Raw genomic sequence first — 23,250 nt, 5'->3', positions numbered from 1 at the left:
GGACCGTCCGTGAGCCGTGAGCAAACTTGGAATCTTGGCGCAGAAGGGATTGGTGGACAGCAACGAGGAATATCCGAATGTAGATGCTGCATATGGATGATTAATTTCATGCGGGGGCGGATAATGAGCGTATCGGGTTTGTCCACAAGCTACGGTCGCTGGTTTGTTGACGGAAGCGACTGCTATACAGCATTTTCAAAATATGTTTCTGGGTGCTTTTTGATGAAGACAGAATATAACTCTGATTAGAGAATCAATCATTGGGCTGGGCCTGGCTTTGTTCTGTCACAAAACAGTGACATGATGTGGGTTGCTCGCGCAGAAAGACCTGTGGTCCCAATTGCAAGCTCTGGCACCTGTTGGACAATCGTGCCCGGAGCCAGTGTGGGAATAGTGGTGTACACGAGTTATCTGAGAGATTAAGAGACCCCGTCATGTACTGAAAATGCCCAATGCCGAAATTGATAACCATTTTCTAGTCTGTTAGCATCTAGAGGACTTGGATTCGACAGCAAGCAGCTGAAATGAATACACGCCCGGGGTGTAAAAACGCGGCTAACATCGTTGTATCCGTCCACTACGTGATTTCCAATCGTGCACGAAGGATGGAAAAGCTTGGTTCAACAATTTGAAAGTGGAAGACAAATTGAGATTTTCAAAAATCCTCTTGTTAAACTGGCAGCACAGTATTAGGGAGTTATATTTTAGTAGTCGATTTGATGGTAATGGGACAATGTTGACGTTGCTGTATTCGAATCCTCATCGACAGAGAACCCCATGACTATTATCTGAGTAGATGCGTCATTCTTCATTACTGAATCCGCTTCACGGCATTGATCTTCAAGCATTTTCAACTTGCAACTCTTTTTCTTTATATACAGCAGTGTTTGAAAAGAGACGGCGTTGCGAGAATCGATTCCGTCGAGCCATTGAGCCACTTTGTCTCCTTGATCCGATCCCCGCGAGTGGCCTTCCGTGCTCTTCTTGTCACTAACTGACGCTCGTTGTCGTTGTTTCATGCTATGGATCCTCAGCTGGTAGCAATAACATATCTTGCAAGTGGGACTCTCTGGGGGTTTGTCTCATTATCTACAAGTCTAGTGTCTCTCAGTTATGTTATTCTCCAGGCACTGAGGGATTAACCGGCGATGGAAGGATGATGACGGATTTTATACGATGTTTGATTGCTGCCCCGGTCGTTGAATTTTTTTTTTCCTGAATTATCTTTGATTCAAGCCTTCGACACTATCAATTATTCCTCTTGAAATACTCAAAACATCACCCTTCTGTATAGTTTGAGCCGGTGAACACCTGTTGAGATTCGAAGAATTCTGTCCCTGATTAACGTACAGGGTTTCCGCGCCTTCAAACACACGGCAATTACAATCGATGCTACGTCTTCAGCAGGGTTGAAATGGCACATATTTGGGAAACAAAACAAAAATCATCTTCGTTAATCGGCTCAAGACGTTAGCCCTAGAGAGCACGAACAACCTAACTCCAACTTACTGACTCACTTTGATGCGTCCATACGTCGAATAATGCCACCCTTCCTGTTGCTGAGAATGGAAAAATTAAATATCAAAATCATACAATTTCTCGCAGGGATTTTCTCTAGGGATGGATTTCTAGGGCGGTTTCCACTCCCATAGCAGCACAGCAACTTTACTGGACTTTTCCTTTCATATTTTCTTTCTTTCTCTCCTCTCCTCTTTTTTTTTTTTTTTTTTTTATCTCACTTTTTTACTGGGAATCTATTTTACTTGGGGCCATTTTACTTATGCATGCACAACCAAGATAGGCCTTGTTATGGCCGATACTTGTAGGTAGATTCACCGAATGAGGTCAGTCTTTTGAGAATCTGTTCCCGAAACAGGCAGTGCAGTAGCGTGTGAAAGGGAACAAGAGGAAACAAAAGGAAAGTTGGAAAAAATAAAAAGAGCAAAGAAACAACGTCAAATGGCTGTGTATGGTGAGCTGATATCCACGCCCAGCGGTCCCAATAGTGAGGTTGCATCCCACAAGACCACGTACATTTATACACTTTTGGCTCCAGCAACACGTTCCTGCGAAGATCCTAGCAGCACAGCAGCTTTGACAACTTGCCAGAGCTTGCCAGAGCTCCCATTTAATTTGAATTTTATCACCCATGATTCTGCAACGATCATGGCATTATTGGACCAACGACCATTGAGCATCAATGTCTGTCAGGAAGTGCTGCACCGCTAAATTCGCGTGCTAAAATGCAGCCACACAGATTTATTTTCCTGGCTGCGCAAAAACTGTCTCATGTTGGCAGATTTTCATGAGTAACAAGACAGGATTTTGGTGTTTATTATCTTTTATGAAAATGGAGGTCCGAAACCTCTGTTTTGCTGGTAAGTGTGGAGCCGTTATAAGATGCATCAAAATTCCACTTCTATTTTCTGTTAATTAAATAATAATAATAATAATAATAATAATAATAATAATAATAATAATAATAATAATAATAATAATAATAATAATAATAATAATAATAATAATAATAATAATAATTGCAACACAACAGATCGATCTACCCCTGAATAGTTGTAGAAGTGAAAGAAGCCAATAATCCATTTCTCAAACTATCTGTGATTAACATTGGCTCACGGGTGACAATGGGGGGTGCCTGCATATGCGCCCAACTTTATCCCCGGGACATGCCGCATTGACAACCATTTAGTTGCTTGGTTCCAAATAATCATCGTTGGGATTCTGGTCGCTGGCACCGACATTGGTCGTAAGGCTGGGAAATTGTTCGTTTCCGTTCCCCTGGCTGCTTCGTGTGTTCGCCGATCCCTGCTGCCACCCCACAGATCCGGGAGCATTTTGGGATGCATCAAGCTGGAGTTCATTGGGACTGGGACGCTCGTTTGAGTGATACATACCGTTCACTTGGCTATTCCGTCTGTTCCTCCGTTGACTCAAGTGATAGGGACCGTTCGCAGCGCTGTTCCAGGCATCCCCTGACCCTCGCCGCCAACTGTCACGTCGGCGCGAATGTTGAAAGTCCCCAGGCAGGAATGTTCTGGGGGCCGTGGGCCTACCTCTGTAATCGTTGTTGGATGCTGCCCATTGAGCTGCGCTAGCACGATGGGTTGTCGTCAGCTCATTCCTCCACCCTTCCTGGGAACTGTCCTCACTACCCGGAGACAGTTCCAAAGATCCATCAGCCTGGTAAAGCGCTCTAGCGTTGCGCGCAAAGATTCCACCTACTAGATAAAGTTAGAATCTTGATGGACGTTTGGAATATTGGCGGAACAGATTAAATTTCGATGTATAAACATACAGTTAACTCGAATCTCGTTTGGTGCCCCCGTTCCAAATAAATCCTGTTCGTTTCGAACATCAAGTCCGATCAAAAAATCCTCATTATGGTTGTCTTCAGAAATTGGGCTGCTAGGAGAGTATTAGCATGTTCCACGCTACGCTCCGCTGGTTAGCCAACCTTTGACGCTCCGTGATATCGTAGGTCTCTCCAACGCTTGACCTGACCCCTGGACTTCTAGACGAACCTCCAGGGCTTTCCCTGTCTTGCGGCATAGTGTGTGTGTCTGGGCAAATGGAACTTCTAATACTTAAAAGGAAGTGCGAGAACAAACAGGATCAATTGCGGTTATGAAGACACTCGTCGGGGAAGCCAGCTTTCAGGTGTGCGACCTTGTTCTTTTTATAAACATGAATTAGTCTCGTTATATCCATGAAGAACAGTGATCGGTTGGGTAGTTATTGAGGACCCTCGCCTAATCTCATCATGGAAGGGGTACGTTTAATATCGGTGCATAAAGTGAGGCAAATCACCTGGCTGCTTCTTCTTGCAAACCTTCGGGACGAGGAAAGGCAACAAGTTCCGCTGTGACTCTGGTGTTTCATGTTATGGATACGATACGTAGAAGAAAGGATCCCTGTGTCTAACCATTGGTAAAAATTCGGCCCACGTCGACTCATTTGTTGGCCTTGGCTTACCTTCTGCCAGTGCCAAAATTACTTTCTGGTGTCTACATTTGATATCCCACCCTCCTGCTATTCAATAGACTCTTTCACTTCCATTCCGTCTGCTGGCAGTCCAGCGAAATTTTAGGTCGCCTTGAAAAGTCGCGTGGGGTCAGATATCACGCCCAGTTCTAGCATTGAGGGAAGCACCGGCTGTTATCACATGGAATGATTGGTGATGGCTGCTTGTCGACGCGGTCAAACTGTTCCTAATTTACGGGCAGCTACAGGGTATTTCCCTGGAAATTGTGGCTTAGATTCGTTTCACCATCAGTTTTTTCTTTTCACTTCATTTTTACTTTGGTTTTGTTTTTGGTTTTGGTTTTATTTTTATTTATATTTTATTTTATATTTTATTTTATATTTTATTTATTCACTACCATCTCTTCTCAGCTCTCTAGTTTTACTCGCTTTTCTGCATCGCTGATCGGAAGCCCATGCCAATGGAGAAATGTGAACAGAGCAATACAATGGGTTATTATATTCCAGGGGAAAGAAATCTCGCAACCACAGAAGCACCTCAGAAGACTTGTGGGCTCTTGTGATTCCCATCCTCAACAATGCACAATGGATGGAGATACGCTTACCTCAGGTAGTCAGGGTTATCCCCGCATTTATCAATCATTTCATGAAGCGTCTTGGCTCATGAAGGGAGATATTTTTCACCCAGATCTCATCATTCTCTAGAAAAATAAATTTCCAGTTTTAACCAGCAATATTTATTCACTCCTTCATGGGAGTGCACCCCTTTTACTCTCACTTCTACTTTTCATATTCTTATTTAACTCTACTTGTTTCTCAATTCTCAGCCTCATTCAATGCAACCTGTTCCTGGATTTAGCTACCAGACACGGATTACCCTTGGATGCTTTAAACTGACACCCCACGCAGGTACAGAAAGGCAAACCGGGACCCAGTCCATTGAACCTTCAGAAGGAATATAAAGTTCTGACTAGTCTCGCGAAGGAAACCGACGAAGAAAGTCCTAATTTTAAGAACACTGGTTGGAGACTTGGTTTGGAGACTTGGTCGGACAAGGCAACTAAGGTAGTGATGTGTGTGTATATGTATGTATATATATGTATGGACTGTACATACGTTACTTGAATACAGCTATCTGGTCAACATGGCTGCCTTCTTCAACCGCAGCATCCAACCCAAATGTGTCGATATTTTAATATGTGCCAGTCCGTATGCTTATTGCAGATTAACTATGCCTCTGCCCATTATTTACTAGGATTTGCAGCCAGTGCCTGACTTCTCTAGCACTTTCAATTAAAACGTGTTTTTTGGATGCTTACTTCCCCAAGACTAGATAGGTTACAGAACTCAAATCGATCCAACAGATGGTGAATCAGTATGGTGAAAGATGGTGAAGGACGTATGCAAAATCTTGAATGAGGACTGGTTTGCTCCTTATGACAACATCAGCGGAGCCAAAAATAGAAATTATATAAAACCAAGGCAAACTATCTGTAGGGCTGATAGCATGAGGAATTTGCCTTCTGTTTTCTCTGCTTCGCAAAGTCGATGCGTGTGAGAACTAATTATCTACTCCCAGGGCCATCTCCGAACCTTTGAAACCAAACATTACGGAGCACAATAATAAGGTTTGTCCAATAGAAATGTTCTCTAACAAAATTAAAGTTCTGCTCCCACGTGGTAGAGACGGATCAAAGAACACGTTTGGCCAATAGAAGCAAAAAATTAGCGCCAATACGTGACTTTAGTTTCGCTACGCGGCTATCCCGCTTCTGAACCTTGGAATCCCGCGTTGTTCAAGGAGTCAGATAGATGTACATGCCGAAACTCGCATTCTAACTAATAGAAATTGCATCATCACTGCAGCATCATACAAAAGTTGACTCGATATTCCAAACCAATGAATAATGTGGCTTTCTTAGCGTGCTTTTTAGTGTCTGGTCAGTGAAAACGTTTGATGGCGTTCTCCATGCTCCTTAGAACGATCGCCAACTCCGAACTGGCCTTGATCCAAATTTGTGAGTCCAAAAGAAGCGGTGTGAAACTGTGCTGAAACTCGGTTCTGGGGTTGCCTCAATACCACCACACTGTGTTTTTGATCGGCCAGGATCTCTTTCAGCAAATCAGTTCGTAACTAACTTCCTTTGTTGAGTTTGAGAAACTATGGTGTGTTGTGGACTCTGCACGCCCGGTAGATTATCAACTGGCGGAGTTAACGTAATATGCACGACCTCAACATATGTTTGCAATATACTTTCCTAGGCATACATGAAAATGCGAGAGTTGTGAGGTATCCAAGGGTTCTCAATGCAGCTGCCAGAAGACGATCTTCTTAGCCCAGATTGGAATACCGGTTCGTTAAAATGGAGCAGCCCAAGGCGTGATGATTATCGAAAATTTCCCTTTTTAGGTCTACTATGCATTGTTGTTAACAGCAGAGGTTGAAGCTTCCTTTAACATATTTAACGAAAGATTGCGCATTAACCCCCAAAGTACAGTCGATGATGGAATCCTTGCGCGTGCTGTAGCACGACCATTTGGATGAAGAAGAATGACTGACTGTAGCGTTCGTGGATCACGAACGATGATTTCTTTTCTTTTCTTTTTCTTTTTCTTTTTTTTTTTTTAAGAGCATATACGCTAGCGGTATAATACGCCCGATTGATTTCGACTCGTGACGTAGGAAATATGATCAGGTCCCTTACGACGATTACCTAGCGCTCATGATTAAAGGGTAAGATTCGACATCATGCTGTTTTTGGCCCGAGCGGTCCTTAGTGACATGAATGCCTCGCCGGCATGGATTTGGGTATGATCAGAAGTTAAGTCCATATCAGTAGCCTGTCACTTGGTTTCGTTCGGTAACTTAGAGGACCTCTATTTCCAGGCCACAGATCCTGAGATATGCAGGGTTGTGAAGACAATAACTGCTCCACATTAAAACAGGCAATCTTCTCTGTGCAGAAATAGCAACAAGCATGAGTAACACAACAAGTGCCCATCTTCAACTGCAAAGGAAATACTCCCTACCACATATGCCAATCTCTGCTGAGACGGGTGACTGGAAGGATAAATGGGCCATGGCTAAAGTGCCCAAACAGCCTGAACAACTCAGAGTGAGACAAGACAGCCCCTCGAAACTTTGGAAACTCTTTTTGTGCGGCAAGGTAGTCAACTAATTAGACCCGAAGGTTAATTTTGACGATTCCCTCAAGCCCTTGTTGCATCTTAGATTCCTAAGGAAATATCAAGATTTCCGTTTCTATCTAAATCAGAGTTCATGTTGTCAGAAATAATGTTGACCTGGATATGCTCGGTGCCTATGCCCTTGCAGAGGTGAGATGACTCGAGTAATTTTCAGGGCCCTTGTAACTAGATAGGAGATTCCTCCCTCTCCTGCGCGAACTAGTGTCATTGCATGCAGCTTGCGCGCCTTTTGACCCTTTTTTCACTTATCTCTCAGTCCACCTTGAATTCTGTGTCGATGGACGGCGGGCCAGGCGGTAAATTTCTCTTCATTATTTCACACGTTTCTGCTCATGCTGGTGCCGTCGAGATGCCGCGTGACAGCGAAATAGAACTCCCTGCAGTCTCAGAGGTTCCTCTCCGCTTCGTGCGGGGTCCTGGATATAAAACCTGGTGGGGTGCTAGAAGGAGGCCTGTTCGTAGCAACTGAGCGGTTGGACTTTCATTCCTGTCATTTGACGAATGGTGTTTCAAATCTTGGCTATTCATCAGTTAGATTTTATTCTTATTTTTTTCAGAGTCGCTTTTTTATTAACTTACTGTAGGCCGTCAGGTGGGTTGTTCAGCATCGTCCAAGGGCAACCATCGTTGGGAGAGCCAAGTTCTGCCTCTATTTCCTTACCTGTCCGCACCACTTGTTCCACTCTCTTATCCACGGCTCGTGATATTAGCTGATTTTCCTATATCTCGAAACAAGGATTACCAGGAATAGGTATGCTGTTAGTATATTTCATTGCCGATATTCCCATTGTTTTTGAGGTTGATCATGGTGATAGTGGTTACTGATATAAAATTCAACGACAGTGATGACGAACCAAGCATGGTCTCCTGGAAGAACGACAAGAACCACCCCTAGAAGCAATCAATCAACGCATATCCAGGCTTTTATAACATCTGAAGTCCAGGAGACGGACGATGAACAGTCGTTGTGGAATTTTGCAACTTCACAATAAACTAGAAACGTCTGATGCTTAGCGAACGGTGAGCTGGCCTAAATAGTCAAGCTTCAATATCGCTCTCCCTGATGGGTTATAATCCTTTTAGCCCAGTGGTTAAATCCCACACGAACACAGCGGGAGCTATATATTCGGAGGACAAACAATGTGCTCAAATGTACACGATGATCAAGACTGATTAATATCATGTCTAAACTTCTATTATGTTTATATCTGTTCCGTCGGATACTCTTCAGCACCACTAGAAAGAAATGAAACCTTTTCGTTTCCCGAATTCTCTGTCGTCAAGTTTAAGTTGTTTTAATAAGTATTGACTAAAGTCTCCGTCATGCTCAGATTCTATTATTTGATTGTGTGGATTATTATGACCTTGGCTAGGGTCGATAATAGGCCAAAATTTCTTCTTGACCCAGCCAGACAGACTCGACCTATGGCTGAGGGCCCATATTTTATAGTTAGGTAGGTGATCGTTAACCGGGTTCTTCCTAGCCGATGATGCCTCTGGCTTATTTTCTCACGATTCGTTGTCGGAATTTCGCCTTAATGCCTCTGATGAAAAGGGAAGAAACCAGCAATAAGTGATGTTTTGCGGTGGTTGGCTTTTGCTGCGCGATAGTATGACAAAGTGCAGATTGCTACAGAAAGCAACGTTCTAATCAGTTAACTTTTTACTTATTGGAACTTGGAGCATGACATTCCATGCAAAATTCTTTACGGCAGTTATTAATAAAGCTAGGTCTTCCACACAGCAGATGCGGTGGGTTCTCCTCAAGTCTGATGAAGAAAGGAAAAATTTACAGAGACAGATGAACTGATCGTAGCGGGCGTGGAAGGCATGGAAGACGTGTCGTTGGGATCAATGAATTCGGAGAGCACTGTCGGTAAAATTGCCTGTTGCCGAGCGGGTGGGTCGAATCACAATATCAACGAGTTCTCAAAATGATGTATTCCATCCTGCTTGTAAAGCCAACTTTGAAAAGCCTCTTGCTAAAGGCAGCAACAGTACGAATAGGGGGAAAACCCTGGACTTCCTCATTACTACGCCTCCAACAAACATCTTCTCTATTGCATCCCGCCATGTCATTTGACTGTGTAGCGTCTGGTCCGGATGAGAGGTTCATGGACGATAAGGTCTGCTTTTCGTAATTCTGCTGATGATGTTCCTTTAGAAAGTTGATAAAAGATACATTAATTTTAAAATGCTCACTCTCAAACTTGGGCAGAGGCTTCCCTAATGTTACTCCTTTCTTCTTCACTCGTATTTCTAGAAAGGTAACTTTCACATTCATGGATTCAATCTCACCCCGGGTGAATCGCTGCGGATGTCTCGAAACTAGAAGGGGCCAGTCTGTTTTGCTGGCAGGGAGATGTTATGACTCCTCCCGAGTTCATAAAGACCACGGCTGCCACATTGAAAATTTCTTGTCACGATCGTCCTCCAGCGAGGTGCTCCCCTCAGCGCTGCCAAGGGCGTGACCCGCGACCATCTTCTCCATCATCTTCTCTCCACGTAGAAGGAGGCTATCCTCCCCTTCGCTGTCCGTTACAGGGGTCTCTCCTATCTCCACATCGTCATCGCCATCGCCATCATAATCAGGGTCGGGACCACTGTCCCTAAACCCTTCTCAGACTTCCCCATAATCTCCTCCTCACTCTCTTCCACGTCTTCCTCCACCTCCGCCTCAGAGGTGCCCACGTCTGACTCAACCTCCCCTCTAAGGCGGGTAACCGCAGCAGAGCTTCCAACGTGCCCAACATGCACCGCATTGGTGCGCCTCTCCACCAAACGAGAGGCATTCAGGCCGCAGATTAACTCCATCGATTTCCTCATGTCCTCCCCGCGATCGCGGCCGAGCTGTTAAACCATAAAAAAGTTATGACTTGAAGGGCCCGCGTGTCAGAGGGCAGGGGAGGTGGGAATCTACAAAGTCAAGATTAGCCCCCATCACAACAGCAAGTTGTGGATTTTGCCATCAAAGCTTCGGTAGGAAAGCCAATACTTACAGGGACATGCCACAACATACAACATCATCATCTCTCACAATTTCTCTTCTGCAAAAGTTTCAATTGACAATAATTCAATATAAATGATTTCCAACAGCGAGCAAACACAATGTCTCTGTTTATAGATTAAAAGTAGATTGCCAATTTGGGGTTAGGAATGGGTATTTGCATGATGATGATTTCTGTATAACTCACTCATTTCAGCACAGCTGGCCTCGACAATTCCGGAATTTGCTTTGTTGCGCTGATGAGAGGCCGAGGTTTTGTATGGGCTCAGCAGTTGCAGAGTTCGAAGGGACATGCACCCTTAAGGCCTAAATATGTAAGCAGCTTCATGACCTTTCATGAACTTATGGAATCTGTAATAATACCATTGCCTTTTTGCGATTGAGTACGCTTTTTTTTTTTTTTTCTCTTCCATTCAAGCAACAGCAACCCGTGAATAAGCACGCAGGAATAGCTGTATGAAAATGGGTTACGCCGTGTCAAACTAGCAAATGTATGCGTAGTGGTTTATTACATCCAGAACGAGTCATTTAGCTACAACATGTAATCTCGATTGACACCCGATATGTTGTGGGTAGAGATAGCATACGAATCCGAACGTTAACAATATCGCGAATTAGCCAACTCAGGCGTGATGCGCATGTATTGGCAAGACTCTGAAAATATTTCTTTTGGGAGTTGAATCGCTGCTTGGGAAAAGAGCATTAAATGGGTCTTCTTCAGGGGGGAAGATTAAACGATGTCCTCCGCAACCCGGGCCATTTGGCCAATCCCGACAAGGATAAAAAGTCCAACTCTGGACGCCAATTCCCTTATTAGGTGGGTCTCCCATAAAACCGTGTAAGCTATTTAGAGTGGGTAAGCTGTGCTCCTGGATGGGATAGCGAATAGCCCGGCTAGTGAGGGTCAGAGAGCGCGAGCCCGACTTGGTTGATTGTTGCTGGATTAGCCATAAACAACATGGCGGGGAGAGTAGTCAACAAAGGAAGAATCACCAATGCTCCGACGTCGTCCTCATTGAGAGTCTCGGTAAACTACTCTGAGTCCGCCCAAGTCTGTGCTGGTCAGGAGAGCCGGGTCAATCTGCTCCTCTGTTGCTCTGTGAGTCATCAACGGTGAGTTCGCCGAGTTTCAGATAGAGAGATATACTCACATGCGGATCGCCAGCAATACTTAAGAGAATTGTTTAATCCCGGGTTGCTTTGAGAACAGACCGTATGAATTTCACTCAGTTCGTCCTCATACGTGAGGTAGCAGGGGATTGTAGAGGGAAGGAGACCAACAGGCTTATTTATACCCACAAGGTCAAGAAATCTGCCACATGAGGTGTGGAGAGAAGAACTCACAAGCAGTTGTCTTGAGCCATTGGACTTCAAATATACATAGTACGTATTGCAAAAGTCCACGGTATGTCAAGGTTCGGACTTCAGTGTCTATCCGATTCACTTCAATGTCTAAAAGACTTGTTCTCTGATGATTTCATCCTTTATATCGACAATGAAAACGGGGTGCGTAGGACTAACATCAAAATACTAAGAAGTGATGGTAGCCTATCCTTAACATCCGGATAGAATCGAGTTATCACCTTGTAGGACGCGCCATAGCGATAATAATCCTTTAGCCTCTCTAAGTTCCGCCTCTTCAAAAGGTGGGGAATAGAGTGTAGGTATCACAAAAAATAAAGATAGCAATAATTTACAGCAAGAAGTCAACCCGGCTTCTCGATAGATACGGCATAGCAACAGCAGCGAAAAGCCGGGTCAGATGAGGAAAAGAAAAGTAAAGAAAGAAAGGAGGCAGCACCCAGCCCACAGTCGGAGATATATCCCTCATAAGCTTTGCGGTGAATTCACCCAGATTCCGGTGCTAGACGCAATATCATATACATCCCGCACTAGGTGAAGCATGGATGGGGCGGGAATTTGGGGGTTTTACCACGTTCTTCACGGGCCACAGTTTGATCATTCATGGTCAGATACCTGAAGTGAATGGTATGTGTGCATCATCCCCCCCCCCCCCGTATGTTCAATGATAGGGATGATTGTGATGATTGAAGTGCCCATACCAGGGTATATCAGCAGGGTGATGATTCGCAAAGTGCAGGAAATGGAAACGGTTAAAGGCTGGACGCCGTCCCTCAACGTCAGTAATTCTCGTCACTGAAGGACGTCGCAGTGATCCATCAGTAGAGAGAGAGTAGTTGTGTCCCTGGTAAAACATGCTCTCTAACTTCTCAGAATCCTTAAACTGGATCACTGGGACGACGTGTGGATGCAGCATAAAACAAACGAACTGATGTTAGGCGAGGATGGATGTTGACCGATGATGGAAAAAATGTTGACCAGGGGAGAGAGGTTGGGGTATCAAATTGAGCTTCGACGTGGGGTAACGAGTTACCCCTGACTGCTCCTCTTTATCAATGTTAATATTAGCTACACATTTAAACCAGGGTTCCTGGTCTGCCGGACATGATGCCATTTTTTATCTTATATAGAAGAGGATAGTTATGCTAGGCTAATGTGTATGAAAGCCGACGTATCCGTAACACCGAAGAAATAAGAAAAGATGGTATGAAATGCATAAAAAACAAAAAGCAAAAGCCCATAAGAAACACAAATCGCTATCGCAGAGAGCTTTATCAGAGCATCTGAAATAGAAATCGAAAGGAATACAACTCCCCAACGCCACATACATCTGTAAAAGCCACAACGACGCACGAAAGGAGATATGTACAGTACATACATACATACATACATACATACAAACAAACAAGATGCTATGATCGAAGTCAAACAGTTATGAAGCTAAAAGGAAGAGAGAAGAAGAAGAAGAAAATAAACAGACGCTTAGGTTAACCCACTCGCAGTTACTTTTGTAAATATAACCCTGCAAACACCTTAAGAATGAAAAAAAAAAGACTATACAAACCCCCTTCCCCACAATTACCACCTCCAACCGCCGCCCGAAAACCAAAACCAAAAACCTACCCCCTCTCCCTCCTCAATCTCCTCTTCTTCCTCTGACACGCCTCAATAGCCTCCTCCGTAAGAATATCACCAGGCAACTCGAACTCCTGCTCTCCTATCTCCGGCAGCGGCTGGCCGAATGCCGTCGCCGTCGCTGTCCTGGTGCGCCAGCGGCGGCCGCCGTGTCTGCTTTTTCCAACGGCGGCGTCGCGCAGGTAGCGTTTCGTATAGAACGATGTGAAGGGTTCTTCTGCCTCCGGTTGCGGTTGCGGCTGGGATGGTGGGAGGAGGGAGGGTCCCGTTGATGTGAATGTAGTTGCTGGGCTAGGGGTTTGGGGGACTTGGTCAGAATCGTGGCCTGTATGGGCATAGTGGGAGGTAGAGAAGGTTGGGGAGGTGGAGGTGGAGGAGGTGGTGGGAGTGGGTGAGGAGGGTGAGAGGGCTTTTGAGGCGGTGGATGGGTGTGGAAGAGGAAGAGGAGGAGGAGGAGGAGGAGGATGAAGATGACGTAGATTGCGGTAGCGTGCTGTGGTGGTGGAGGCTGAGATGGCTTCTTGATGGAGCTGGTGGGCTGCCCAGGCATCGACATCATTGATGTCTGGGGGCTCACCGTAGGTTTGAAAGTGTGGAGAGGATCGTCCCAGCTCCCCATCGTTGAAGGGGGGGTTGGTATCCTCTTCCTCTTCCTCTTCCTCTACCTCCTCTTCACCTTCGTCACCGGTTTCGTGTTCTTCGTTATATCCATCCTCATCCTCCTCTGCAAGGATCTGGTCCCTTTCTATTTTCCTCCGTTTCTCCTCCTCCTTCCACACTCTGAATTTCTCAATTAATGCCGTCACCTCTTTGATGAAGTATGCTCGTTTGGGTTCATATAACTTCTTCTCCGTCTCCGTGATTCCGCTGATACCCATAACTCGCAGCCAATCATGGCCCTGCAACTCATCCAGTAACCGATCAAGCTGCACTTTCTCATGCTGAGCCCTCTCCCGTTCAATATTTCGAAGTTGCTTTTCTTGCCGTTCGAGCCTCCGATGGGCTTTAAAATAGACATCGTCATCCAGGGGATCTTTTGGTGGTTTTTTGCTATTATTTGATGGAGAGGGAAAGTTTAGTATTTGAGCGTCATGGAGCTCGAGGAGTGGGTTGTTCATTGCTGATTGCAAGGTGTAGCCATTTTTAAGATACTTATGAACCTGCTTCCCTCGAGATTTGGGCGCTGAGGATTTTGTCGGTTCAGGGTCAAGTACGATGGCTTGAGTGAGATCATCGATCAGGAAAATATGTGTGTCTGCACAAAGAAATTCTGCTAGGATTAGCTCATGGCAAATTCGGGATAAATCAAAGGCTAAAGAGCTGGTAGATATGAAATACAAAAAGAAGAGTGGACAGCTGTGTGCACAACACATTGAATGCAAGGCAAGACCGATAAAGCACACCAAGCGAAACAGCAAATAATATAAATAAAACATACATGAAACAAAGAAAAGGGGGTGTAAATCCATAAAAAAACTCACCAGGCTTAATCGGCTCCAAACTAACAATCTGCTCATAATTCTGAAAATACATCGCCAATTCACTCTTCGACCTCGAACCGCCATCATTGGATCTTAACGATCTCTTCTCCCGGCTCACAACAGCGGTGGAAGGAGAAACCCCATTATTCTTCAGCAGCCCATCACCATCGACGATACCACTACTCATATTCCGGGCTCCCAAATCATCGGCTTCGGCTTCGGCATTGGCATTGGCACCGGTATTGATACTATTATTGTTATCAATGGTATCCCGGAGCGTCGGCACGGCAGCCTTATTCTCCACATCTCCATTCACCGCCACGGGCCGGTTGCGCAGGTGACGGTGACTATGCACAGATTGTCGTGTTGTCCGAGTTTCCGCCGACGGGGATGCGGGGGAGGCAGTAAGGCGGGGCGGAACCGGTGTTGTGGAGGCAGCGGACTTGGTATTAGTAGCGATGGTGGGAAGTCTATCAGTAGTTGTAGTTGCAGTGAGAGCTGTGGTGGTCGCAGGTGTTGTGGTAGCGCGACCAGTGGACGAGCGGGTTCGTGAAGCCAGGGATGGTTCGGAGGGTGCTAGAAGGCCCTGCGAATCCCTGCTGCGCAGGGGAAGTTTTGCAGGCCTGGTGATGGGTGCCTGGTCATAGTGGCGACCATCCAGTTTTGCCTTTTTGAAGGGCCGGTCGGAGGCCGGAGTCGTCTTGGTGGGTTTCTGTTGGAGTTGGGAGTGGGATTGGGATTGTAGAGCGCCGGTGGAGGAGGGCGGGGCGAACGGGAGCTTAGATTGTATGAGGGTAGTGCGTTGTCGTCGTTCTTGTTGCTGCTGTAACTGTTGTTGGATTATGGAATGTCGCCGGGTGGTGACGGTTGACGAATTATTGGGTGTTGTGGTGGTGGTGGTAGTGGTGGTGGTGAAGGAGGAAATTTTGCTCTGTGGATCGGATGTGGGTGATGGATCTTTGTGTCGCACGGAGGAAAATCTCAACGTTGGCGCTGAGCGAGCGACCATGGCGGGATCGAGATTGGTCGCTGGTCGGTCATGGCCCCCTTCTGGTCATCAGGGGTGAAAGTGCGCTGCGGAGTGCGGGTGGTGTGGTGTAGGCGACTGGACTGGATAAGAAAATACAGGGCTGATTACAGAAACAGGGCTGGATTGTGGATGGCCTGTTCTTCTTGGTGCATCCTGTGCATCTTGTGCATCTTGTTGCTCTTGATTCTTGTTGTTCTTCGTCCTTGGTTGCAGGGCGCGAAAGGGGGAATGGCGAAGATGACGATACACGCGTGGTGACAGTACACCTGAAAAATTCCCGCAGGTTGGGTGTGTTAGGGGAACGGTACTGCTTCATACGTGGAAGTACACGTGAACCAAATGTAATTTTGTGAAGAACAACCCAGAAAAAGGCGCTGTGATACCTGTTTGTGTTTGAAATTTACAAATACGGGTACAGGTATTGACCTGTCACAAATATAGTTAACTAACGTAATCAATAAGCGAGTCGGCCACATAAGCAAGTCGGCCACTTCTCACCCCACTGTACGATGAGAATGCATCTATGCCTCAATCATTAAAGAAAAAGAGAAAGAATTATATTATCAATTATTTTCTATATGCCTAGAGCACGTATGAGCAGTATGCCCAGTAATCCCACATACACTACACTGTGGTGCTGCCTGTTTTTGTGGTTGGGACTCAGCAGCCTCAATCACCCCTCTTTTCCATTCATTGATGCTTTGTACGCGATCCAAGCCTTCTTCAACCCCTAAAGCACCCTCTTGAGCTACATATGTATGGCCTCTTTCCCACTTCTTCTTTTGTTTGGCATTTGCAGCTTTTAACTCTCTGTTTTCAGCTGCTAGAAATAGCAGCACTGTGCATTGCCATTTGACACTCCTTGACCAGCTGACTCAGGGCTCGATTGATTGGACTGGGTGGACTCTGTGTACAGCACTTGATATATTTTTTGACCTTCTCAGTCTGCTGCTCCAATTGACGTACATTATGTGGTGTGGCGGTGGCCCAGGAGGCCTGGGAGCTGTGGGAGGTCCCAGGGGGGGGGGGAGTATGCGTTGTTGTATTAAGATGTGAGAGAACCTGCTCAGGTTCATACAGAACCAATCCAGCTGCCCTGAAGCCACTCTTGATGTTGTTCTCAGTCAGGGCCTGCATCTGAGCTGCAGGATATAGGGCCAGAAACTCCTCCTTGTCAATATGATTGATCCCAAGCCGCATCTGATTCTCCACCTGTCATCCATATGCTGTTTTCAGAGGGGAGAAGCAGCCAACATCCAATGGCTGGAGAAGATGAGAGGAATGAGGTGGCATATAGAGAGCAATGATCTGATTCTCAGAGCAGAATTGATCAAATTCAGCAGAGGCATGGCTTCTATGCCAGTCCAGAATCAACAGTCAGTGTGTACCCTTCGTATGGGGTAGGGTCTCCTTGTTGAACACCTCTTTCAGCCAGTACAAGCCCAGCTGGTCATTTGTCCAGCCATTCTCTCTGACTCCAATCACCCAATCCCTGGGCAGTCCCTCAGCCTCATACCAACAGGACTGATGCATCTTTCCCTTGAGAATAATCATTGTACGCAGAGCCCAGCCAGAGACATTGACTCCAGCAATGACAGTCACCCATTCCTGATCTCCAGGCTGTACAAGCTTGGGATTCCTGGCTCTTTCAGACCCAGTAACCACTCTGGCAGTCCCAATAACCCCCATCTGAAATCCAGTCTCATCAAAGTTGTAGATATCATCTTCCAGAATCCCATACTTTGCAATGGTGTTGTGTACGAGCCTAAACCACCCACAGATAATCTCAGGATCCTCACATAGTGCACATTGATGGTCATACTTGCGGGAGAACTTGGATTTCAGCTCTTCATGGCATTTGACAAAGTTTCATACCCAGCATTCACCCACTGTTGGTGGGGGGTTGAATCCCCGACTGGTAAGGAGGAGATTGGCCATTTCTCATACAGCTGCAACCTGGGGTGGCACACCTCGCTCATCCATGGCCAGAATCCATTGAACAAGAGATTCTTCCTCTGTAAGACTAAGTTTCCGGTTCTTTGGGGGAGTGTTAACGCGTGCTGTACGACCATGTACCCGATCACCTAAGGTGGAACGTGGAACATCATACAGCTTTGCTGCAGCTCGTACACTTGAAATTTGACCATTTTTAAATGCTTGAATGGCTAAAAGAAGCCTTCCTTCCTGAGTAAAGGCTTTATTTCTTTGTGTGGTTGGCATTTTTGATGATAAAGATGTTGTTCTGAGATGAGATGAAAAGTGGCCTACTTGCTTATGTGGCCGACTCGCTTATTGATTACGTTACTGGAACCAATTAGGTAATCCTCCAAAATCTGAAAGAGCTAATCTTTGTTTTTGCACGTGCATTGCCTGGATACAATAAGTTCTGAGCAATATAATAACAATATCATTTTCTCAACTTCTGTAGGGATTGGCTCCAATTATTCTATGCCCCCCAAAGATTAACTGGAATGAAAAAACTTGAAGAAGGGTATATATATATATATATATATATACTAATTAAATTAGAAAAAAATTGAAGAAGAGATAAAAAGCCGGACGTATGAGAGGGTCTCATCACCCAGCATGACTGAACAGCACTTCCTTCAGCACAGCAGAACCGGGAAAACTCAGATTAAGGAGCACGCAGCTGAAATGAAACAAGACATAAAGGAGTAAGTAACTTCCCAGAAAACCACTAAGAAGAAATTTTGAAAAGAAGAAGGGAAAAAAAAAAAAAAAAAAAAAAAAAAAAAAAAAAAAAAAAAAAAAACTCACTTCAAAAAATATGCTAATCCAACCCGTCTCGTTTCCAGGAACTCGGGGCTGAATTTAACTTCGAAATCGTACGATTTAGTCTCACTCACCAGGTACGAAAATAGGACAGAACGCAATAGGAGTCGGGACAGCGAGGGAAGAAGGAAAGAGACATACAGATTGCACTCTTGGGCGGCAGCTGGGGCAGCGCGGATTTAGCATATGGGAAAGCAGCGGCGAGTTTGGAGCGAAGGTCGTCGAATTCGGAGTATCTGTTATTTTTATTTTTAATTTTTTTGGGTACCGGGTGTCAGTCTCGCATATTTATTCTCGAGGATATTCGAATTGGATATTCCTTTTATAGAGAGAGGGAATTAGTGAGAGAGTGAGCGAGAGAGTTTACATACCTCATCCGAACCACTATGGTACCACCCTATCACCCCCCCCCCAAAAAAAAATAACGCGTGAGCAAAATCAATCCGCAAAGCCGCAGAAAACCAACAAAGACAGACTACAAGCTTCACAGCAAGATAAAGTTTAAAAATAATAATAATAATAATAATAATAATAATAATAATAGATAAAAAAAAATTAAAAAAAAATTAAAAAAAAAAGACACCAACCTCAAGCGTCTCAATCCTACAAACCCAAACCACATACGCCCCAACCCCAAACCCACCAATCCCCATGCCTTTGCTCTTGCCCATACCTATGCCCATGCCCCTCCCGCCCTTCCCCCCAACAACAACATAATCATCAATCGTCACACTGCGCGCCCACAACCCCTTACTCGCCTCATTCGCCGGATCCTCCGTGTGGTCTTCCAGACGAATGAGAGAGGTTCGATGCATGGTGGTGGAGGCGTCTAGAGAAGCCTGGGGCGCATTACTGTGGTGCTGATGAAGCCAGTTGGGCGGGGTGACAGGGGATGACGATGTTGATGTTGATGGTGGAGGTGGTGGGTCTGGGAGTTTAAGGTTGTAGGCGGCGGCGGCGGTGGTGGTGGTGTTGAAGAGGGAGACGGGAAAGTAGTTTTGTCGGTGGTTCTGGTTCTGGTTCTGTTCCTGGTGTTGCTGCATGCAGGGATGTGAAGTGAGTTATTTGGTTGATAGGTCGGAGTGGGGAATTTGGGGCAGCGGTCAATAGAGCGTATGATGCGGATCTCGGGGGTAATGGAGGAAGTTATCTAGTCGTAGTCATATGGATGGTGGCAGCGGAGGCTGCAGCAGGTCACGATTGTGGTCGCGGGTAGTCAATCTATCTCATCTGTCAGCGATTTGATATTCAAGAAAGAGATCTGAACTTACAAGAAGAATTTTAAGTGGTATTATGAGCCTGATTGTTAATTATACATTAATAGGAACCGATATATCAGCCCCACGGCAACAAAGATACTCCGTTTGTTGGATGGTGATGAGAGAAATCGTCATCAAAATCAAACTTGACCCTCGAAGTTGCATTCGAAGAATGCGCCCACGTGAAAAGTTAACTAACCCCTATATTGACTAGCCGAATGATAGCTGGCCAATCACAGACGCGGGACCTTTTACCGGCCCGTGAAGAAATTGAGTTTGGTAGCTTCCACGTGATCTCGCATTTGGAGTTCGCTCTCCGTCCATTGGTAAAAAGGGGCAATAGGTATATATATACGATAGATTTCGAAGTCCCAAATTATTACACAAGCATTCCAGCAGAACCGTATTTGAGGATGGGAGGGGGACAGTTGCCTCTTCCACAGTTGCATTATTTCTTGGCGGACTCACAGGCTTGAAGGCTTTCACAACAAACCCAAGCGCAACAACTGAGCGTCGTAGGTTGATGTTTTAAGAGGAGCCAAAGAAAGACACTCCCTGCACGTACCTCACAGAATGTCCATGGAGATATAGACGAGGTATATGGTGGATAGTGAAGTGTGCGGGAGAAAGGACAGAAAAGAGAGAGAACCGTCTACGAGTAACGGTCTAAATACCCATTTTTTCTTGTTTCTCCAAATGAAAAACAAGGAGTAGTTAAACCAGTTATAATATATATAAATATACTCGCAAACTAAAAAAAATTATACCGTCAGCAATTTTCCTCGTCACACGGACATTTCACATCGCTGCAACAAAACAAATTACCATCGCCGACACTCTTTAAACCAAAACCCACTTATAATTCTCCTAATGGCAATTCGTTTCCCAACCCTCCCCCGCTTGATCTGAGTTTACGGAAGGCCCCGGACAAGGCCCCAGACTCGGCTTTATCGACTGACCCACCGATAATCATGAGTTAGTTTGTTGGCTAAACGACGTGTCAACTTTCCGTTTCCGCTGCCGAGTGGTGCAGTGGAGCAGAGGGTGAAAACGGTGTGTGAGGAGGAGGGGTTGAGATTTTTTGTTGACCACGAGGTATGGATTTGAAGACGGAAGAATTTGGCGAACGTGAAACGATAACTAGTTATCCTTTAACCCAAACCCCCCTTCCCCCCCCCCCCCCCCCCCCCCCAAACAAAAAAAGCCGGAGGGGGGTTGCCTCTGAAAACGTCGACTGAACGTCCATTTAGTCCATCCATCCAGGCGTCTCTTGTTTCAGTTATATTTTATTTTACTTATTATTTACTTATTTTAATTTTGGCATGTAAACGATTGCCTTGGGACTCGAGGAATGGGGGGATAGAGATCCCTGAATCATAAGGATCCAAAAATATTTTTAATAGATCCTAAGATATAACATAGCATCTATGGAGGTCGCTTCGAAATCCCTCTCCTGCATCCTTTCGCCGAGTGTCCCTTGCCCCTCCGCCTCATCCTAGACGCCGATGTATCATTCATCTTTATTTGCTCCGCTTTACAAACCTCGGGCACAGCCTGGAATTTTAAATTTTCTATAACCACCATTTCAAGGCTAGCGCCACATCCAAGCTTCCCCCGTTTCCTCCCCAGTGGGTATAGCTTTGGCCAATCAGCAGCTGGCTCAGCGATACCCGGAACATCACATGGGATCCATGGAAGTCAGGGATCGTTGATCGAGTGGTGACGGTGAGACATCCCCTGCTCTACCAGGGATTTGGGGATGCAAGGGTCGTTCGTTAGCCAGGGTTCACAGGGCAGTGTGGAGGAAGTTTCTGCATAGATAACGTCTATCATGACCTTGGTGCTGGGATAAGCTGCAGAATTTGTCGCACAAGGGAGAGCGCCATGCCCATCGAAGAATTGTCTGGGCGTGGAGCGTGTCTTGGGGAGAGAGCCTGCTCAAGCTTTACTGCCAGATATAGACATTCACTTTCTTGTTAGATAATATGGATACAGGAAATCAATCGTTATCACAAGTTAACCGAGACTTTTATTTGGAGTTTGGAACGGTTGGGAAGAAGGTAGCCAAAGTCTTTCAGGCTTCGTTTTAGGCACCTTTTTAGGCTTTACCAACTTTGTATCCCGTAGCCTCCCTGACATTTTAAGTTTTACTCCCCACACCCAATCCCCTTGTTCGGGCGGCTGCTGTCTGTGTCTATTATTTTTCCTCCGCTTCTTGTTTTCTGTTTCTAAACTCTTCTCGATACTCTTTCTCTCTTTCTTCTCTTTTCCTTCGCTGTCTTTCCCAATCTCCCGCTTCACAGTCACTCGTTTGATGATCTCCTCCTCATCTTCTTTTCTCCACTCTCGTTTAAGTCGTACAGAGCTTTCTCTTTCCCTCCAATTCCTCCTCCGCTTTCCCATTCTCCTCCCTGTACACAGCAGGTACAGCACTCCGGTTCTATTACCAATTCAAACCCTTCGATCTTCACTTATGTATATTTCTCAAAATCTAACATTATTCTCCGCAGCCATCTTCGATCTCATTGTCCCCTGCATAGCATAGCTTCCCATTTACATACAACCAATCATGCTCGTCTTATCCGCTCTCCTGACCGTCTCTATTCTTGCGAGCCTCTCCATCTCGCAAGGCTTGGATCCCAGTAGCATCCCACTAGGAACAAGAGGTTTGTCAGCTCTAGCAACTTACCACCTTCCCGCTGGTTGACGCTTCGTTGTAACCTTAATCCACGGAAAAATTACAGACATATGGTGCAGAAACCAAGTGTCCTCCTGCCCGCTGATATGCCTGCAATTGCCAAACGCAACCGGGGAGCCACTTAAAAACGAATGTAATCCAGTATGAACCCCCTCAACAACCCCACGATATATATATATATATATATATATGTATATATCCCTACCCCCACCCCAAACCAAACCCACTAACCTTCATCCCCAATCCTCCAGCTGACCCTAACGTTCTCCTGCATCTGCTCAAACGGCATGACTCCCAATGCCTCCAATTTCACCCTAACACTCCCCTACTACATCTGCACAGAAATGAACAACAGGTGCGTCAGTGCCTGTGATGGCGGCGACTCCCGCTGCCAAAGCAACTGCCGCGAAAAAAACCCCTGCGGTGCCCAGAACCCCACCCGCGTTACCTCCACAGCCACCAGCGGTGCTACGAACACCTCTGCGCCCTCTGGGACGGGTGTGGTTGATACGGGTCTTGGGGGGAATCCGAATATGGCACCGAAGGGTGGCAGGAATGGGGCGGTGAGAGGGTTGGTGTTGGAGATTGGGCAGGTGTATGGGGTTGGGATCTTGGTTGCGGTGTTTTTGGCTGGGTTTTCGATGGTTGTGTAGGTTTTTGTCGTTTGGTTGAAGCGGGGGGAAATAATGGGTAGGGGGTTTTTTTTTATTATTTCTCTTTTTGGTTCTTGGGAAGAAACCGTTTACTAATTATAATTAATCTTTTTCTGTTACTGTTTA

The 23,250-nt window shown here is 45.7% G+C and overlaps 8 protein-coding genes across 8 annotated transcripts; 2 read left to right on the top strand and 6 right to left on the bottom strand.

Moving 5' to 3' along the window:
• Positions 1-704: 704 nt before the first annotated feature.
• On the bottom strand, positions 705-1,019 carry PADG_11443 (uncharacterized protein; the record flags this gene model as incomplete). The annotated part of the gene is made up of 1 exon (XM_010760613.1): positions 705-1,019. One exon carries the CDS (start codon positions 1,017-1,019, stop codon positions 705-707), a length of 315 nt encoding a protein of 104 aa, XP_010758915.1.
• A 1,684-nt stretch (positions 1,020-2,703) lies between these two features.
• Positions 2,704-3,567, bottom strand: PADG_02542 (uncharacterized protein; the record flags this gene model as incomplete). Its single annotated transcript, XM_010760199.1, has 3 exons — positions 2,704-3,236; positions 3,314-3,423; positions 3,473-3,567. 3 exons carry the CDS (start codon positions 3,565-3,567, stop codon positions 2,704-2,706), a joined length of 738 nt encoding a protein of 245 aa, XP_010758501.1.
• Positions 3,568-3,778: 211 nt separating this feature from the next.
• PADG_02541 (uncharacterized protein) lies at positions 3,779-4,704 on the top strand (the record flags this gene model as incomplete). The annotated part of the gene is made up of 2 exons (XM_010759727.1): positions 3,779-3,871; positions 4,411-4,704. 2 exons carry the CDS (start codon positions 3,779-3,781, stop codon positions 4,702-4,704), a joined length of 387 nt encoding a protein of 128 aa, XP_010758029.1.
• A 2,832-nt stretch (positions 4,705-7,536) lies between these two features.
• On the bottom strand, positions 7,537-10,032 carry PADG_02539 (uncharacterized protein; the record flags this gene model as incomplete). The annotated part of the gene is made up of 9 exons (XM_010759726.1): positions 7,537-7,726; positions 7,786-7,925; positions 8,029-8,097; positions 8,226-8,282; positions 9,000-9,092; positions 9,173-9,352; positions 9,443-9,534; positions 9,631-9,759; positions 9,822-10,032. 9 exons carry the CDS (start codon positions 10,030-10,032, stop codon positions 7,537-7,539), a joined length of 1,161 nt encoding a protein of 386 aa, XP_010758028.1.
• Positions 10,033-13,194: 3,162 nt separating this feature from the next.
• Positions 13,195-15,700, bottom strand: PADG_02537 (uncharacterized protein; the record flags this gene model as incomplete). Its single annotated transcript, XM_010759725.1, has 2 exons — positions 13,195-14,522; positions 14,692-15,700. 2 exons carry the CDS (start codon positions 15,698-15,700, stop codon positions 13,195-13,197), a joined length of 2,337 nt encoding a protein of 778 aa, XP_010758027.1.
• A 2,812-nt stretch (positions 15,701-18,512) lies between these two features.
• PADG_02536 (uncharacterized protein) lies at positions 18,513-19,557 on the bottom strand (the record flags this gene model as incomplete). Its single annotated transcript, XM_010760198.1, has 3 exons — positions 18,513-18,547; positions 18,656-18,750; positions 19,139-19,557. 3 exons carry the CDS (start codon positions 19,555-19,557, stop codon positions 18,513-18,515), a joined length of 549 nt encoding a protein of 182 aa, XP_010758500.1.
• Positions 19,558-21,198: 1,641 nt separating this feature from the next.
• On the bottom strand, positions 21,199-22,176 carry PADG_11442 (uncharacterized protein; the record flags this gene model as incomplete). Its single annotated transcript, XM_010760612.1, has 2 exons — positions 21,199-21,344; positions 21,795-22,176. The coding sequence occupies 2 exons, from the start codon at positions 22,174-22,176 to the stop codon at positions 21,199-21,201; spliced, it is 528 nt and encodes a 175-aa protein (XP_010758914.1).
• Positions 22,177-22,342: 166 nt separating this feature from the next.
• Positions 22,343-23,124, top strand: PADG_02535 (uncharacterized protein; the record flags this gene model as incomplete). Its single annotated transcript, XM_010759724.1, has 3 exons — positions 22,343-22,439; positions 22,518-22,612; positions 22,723-23,124. The coding sequence occupies 3 exons, from the start codon at positions 22,343-22,345 to the stop codon at positions 23,122-23,124; spliced, it is 594 nt and encodes a 197-aa protein (XP_010758026.1).
• Positions 23,125-23,250: the final 126 nt, after the last annotated feature.

Source organism: Paracoccidioides brasiliensis (genome assembly GCF_000150735.1).
Source record: "Paracoccidioides brasiliensis Pb18 unplaced genomic scaffold supercont2.3, whole genome shotgun sequence".
Classification (NCBI taxonomy): Eukaryota; Fungi; Ascomycota; class Eurotiomycetes; order Onygenales; family Ajellomycetaceae; genus Paracoccidioides; species Paracoccidioides brasiliensis.
Note: the sequence above shows the minus strand (reverse complement) of the source record. Positions and strands in the feature narration are given on the sequence as shown.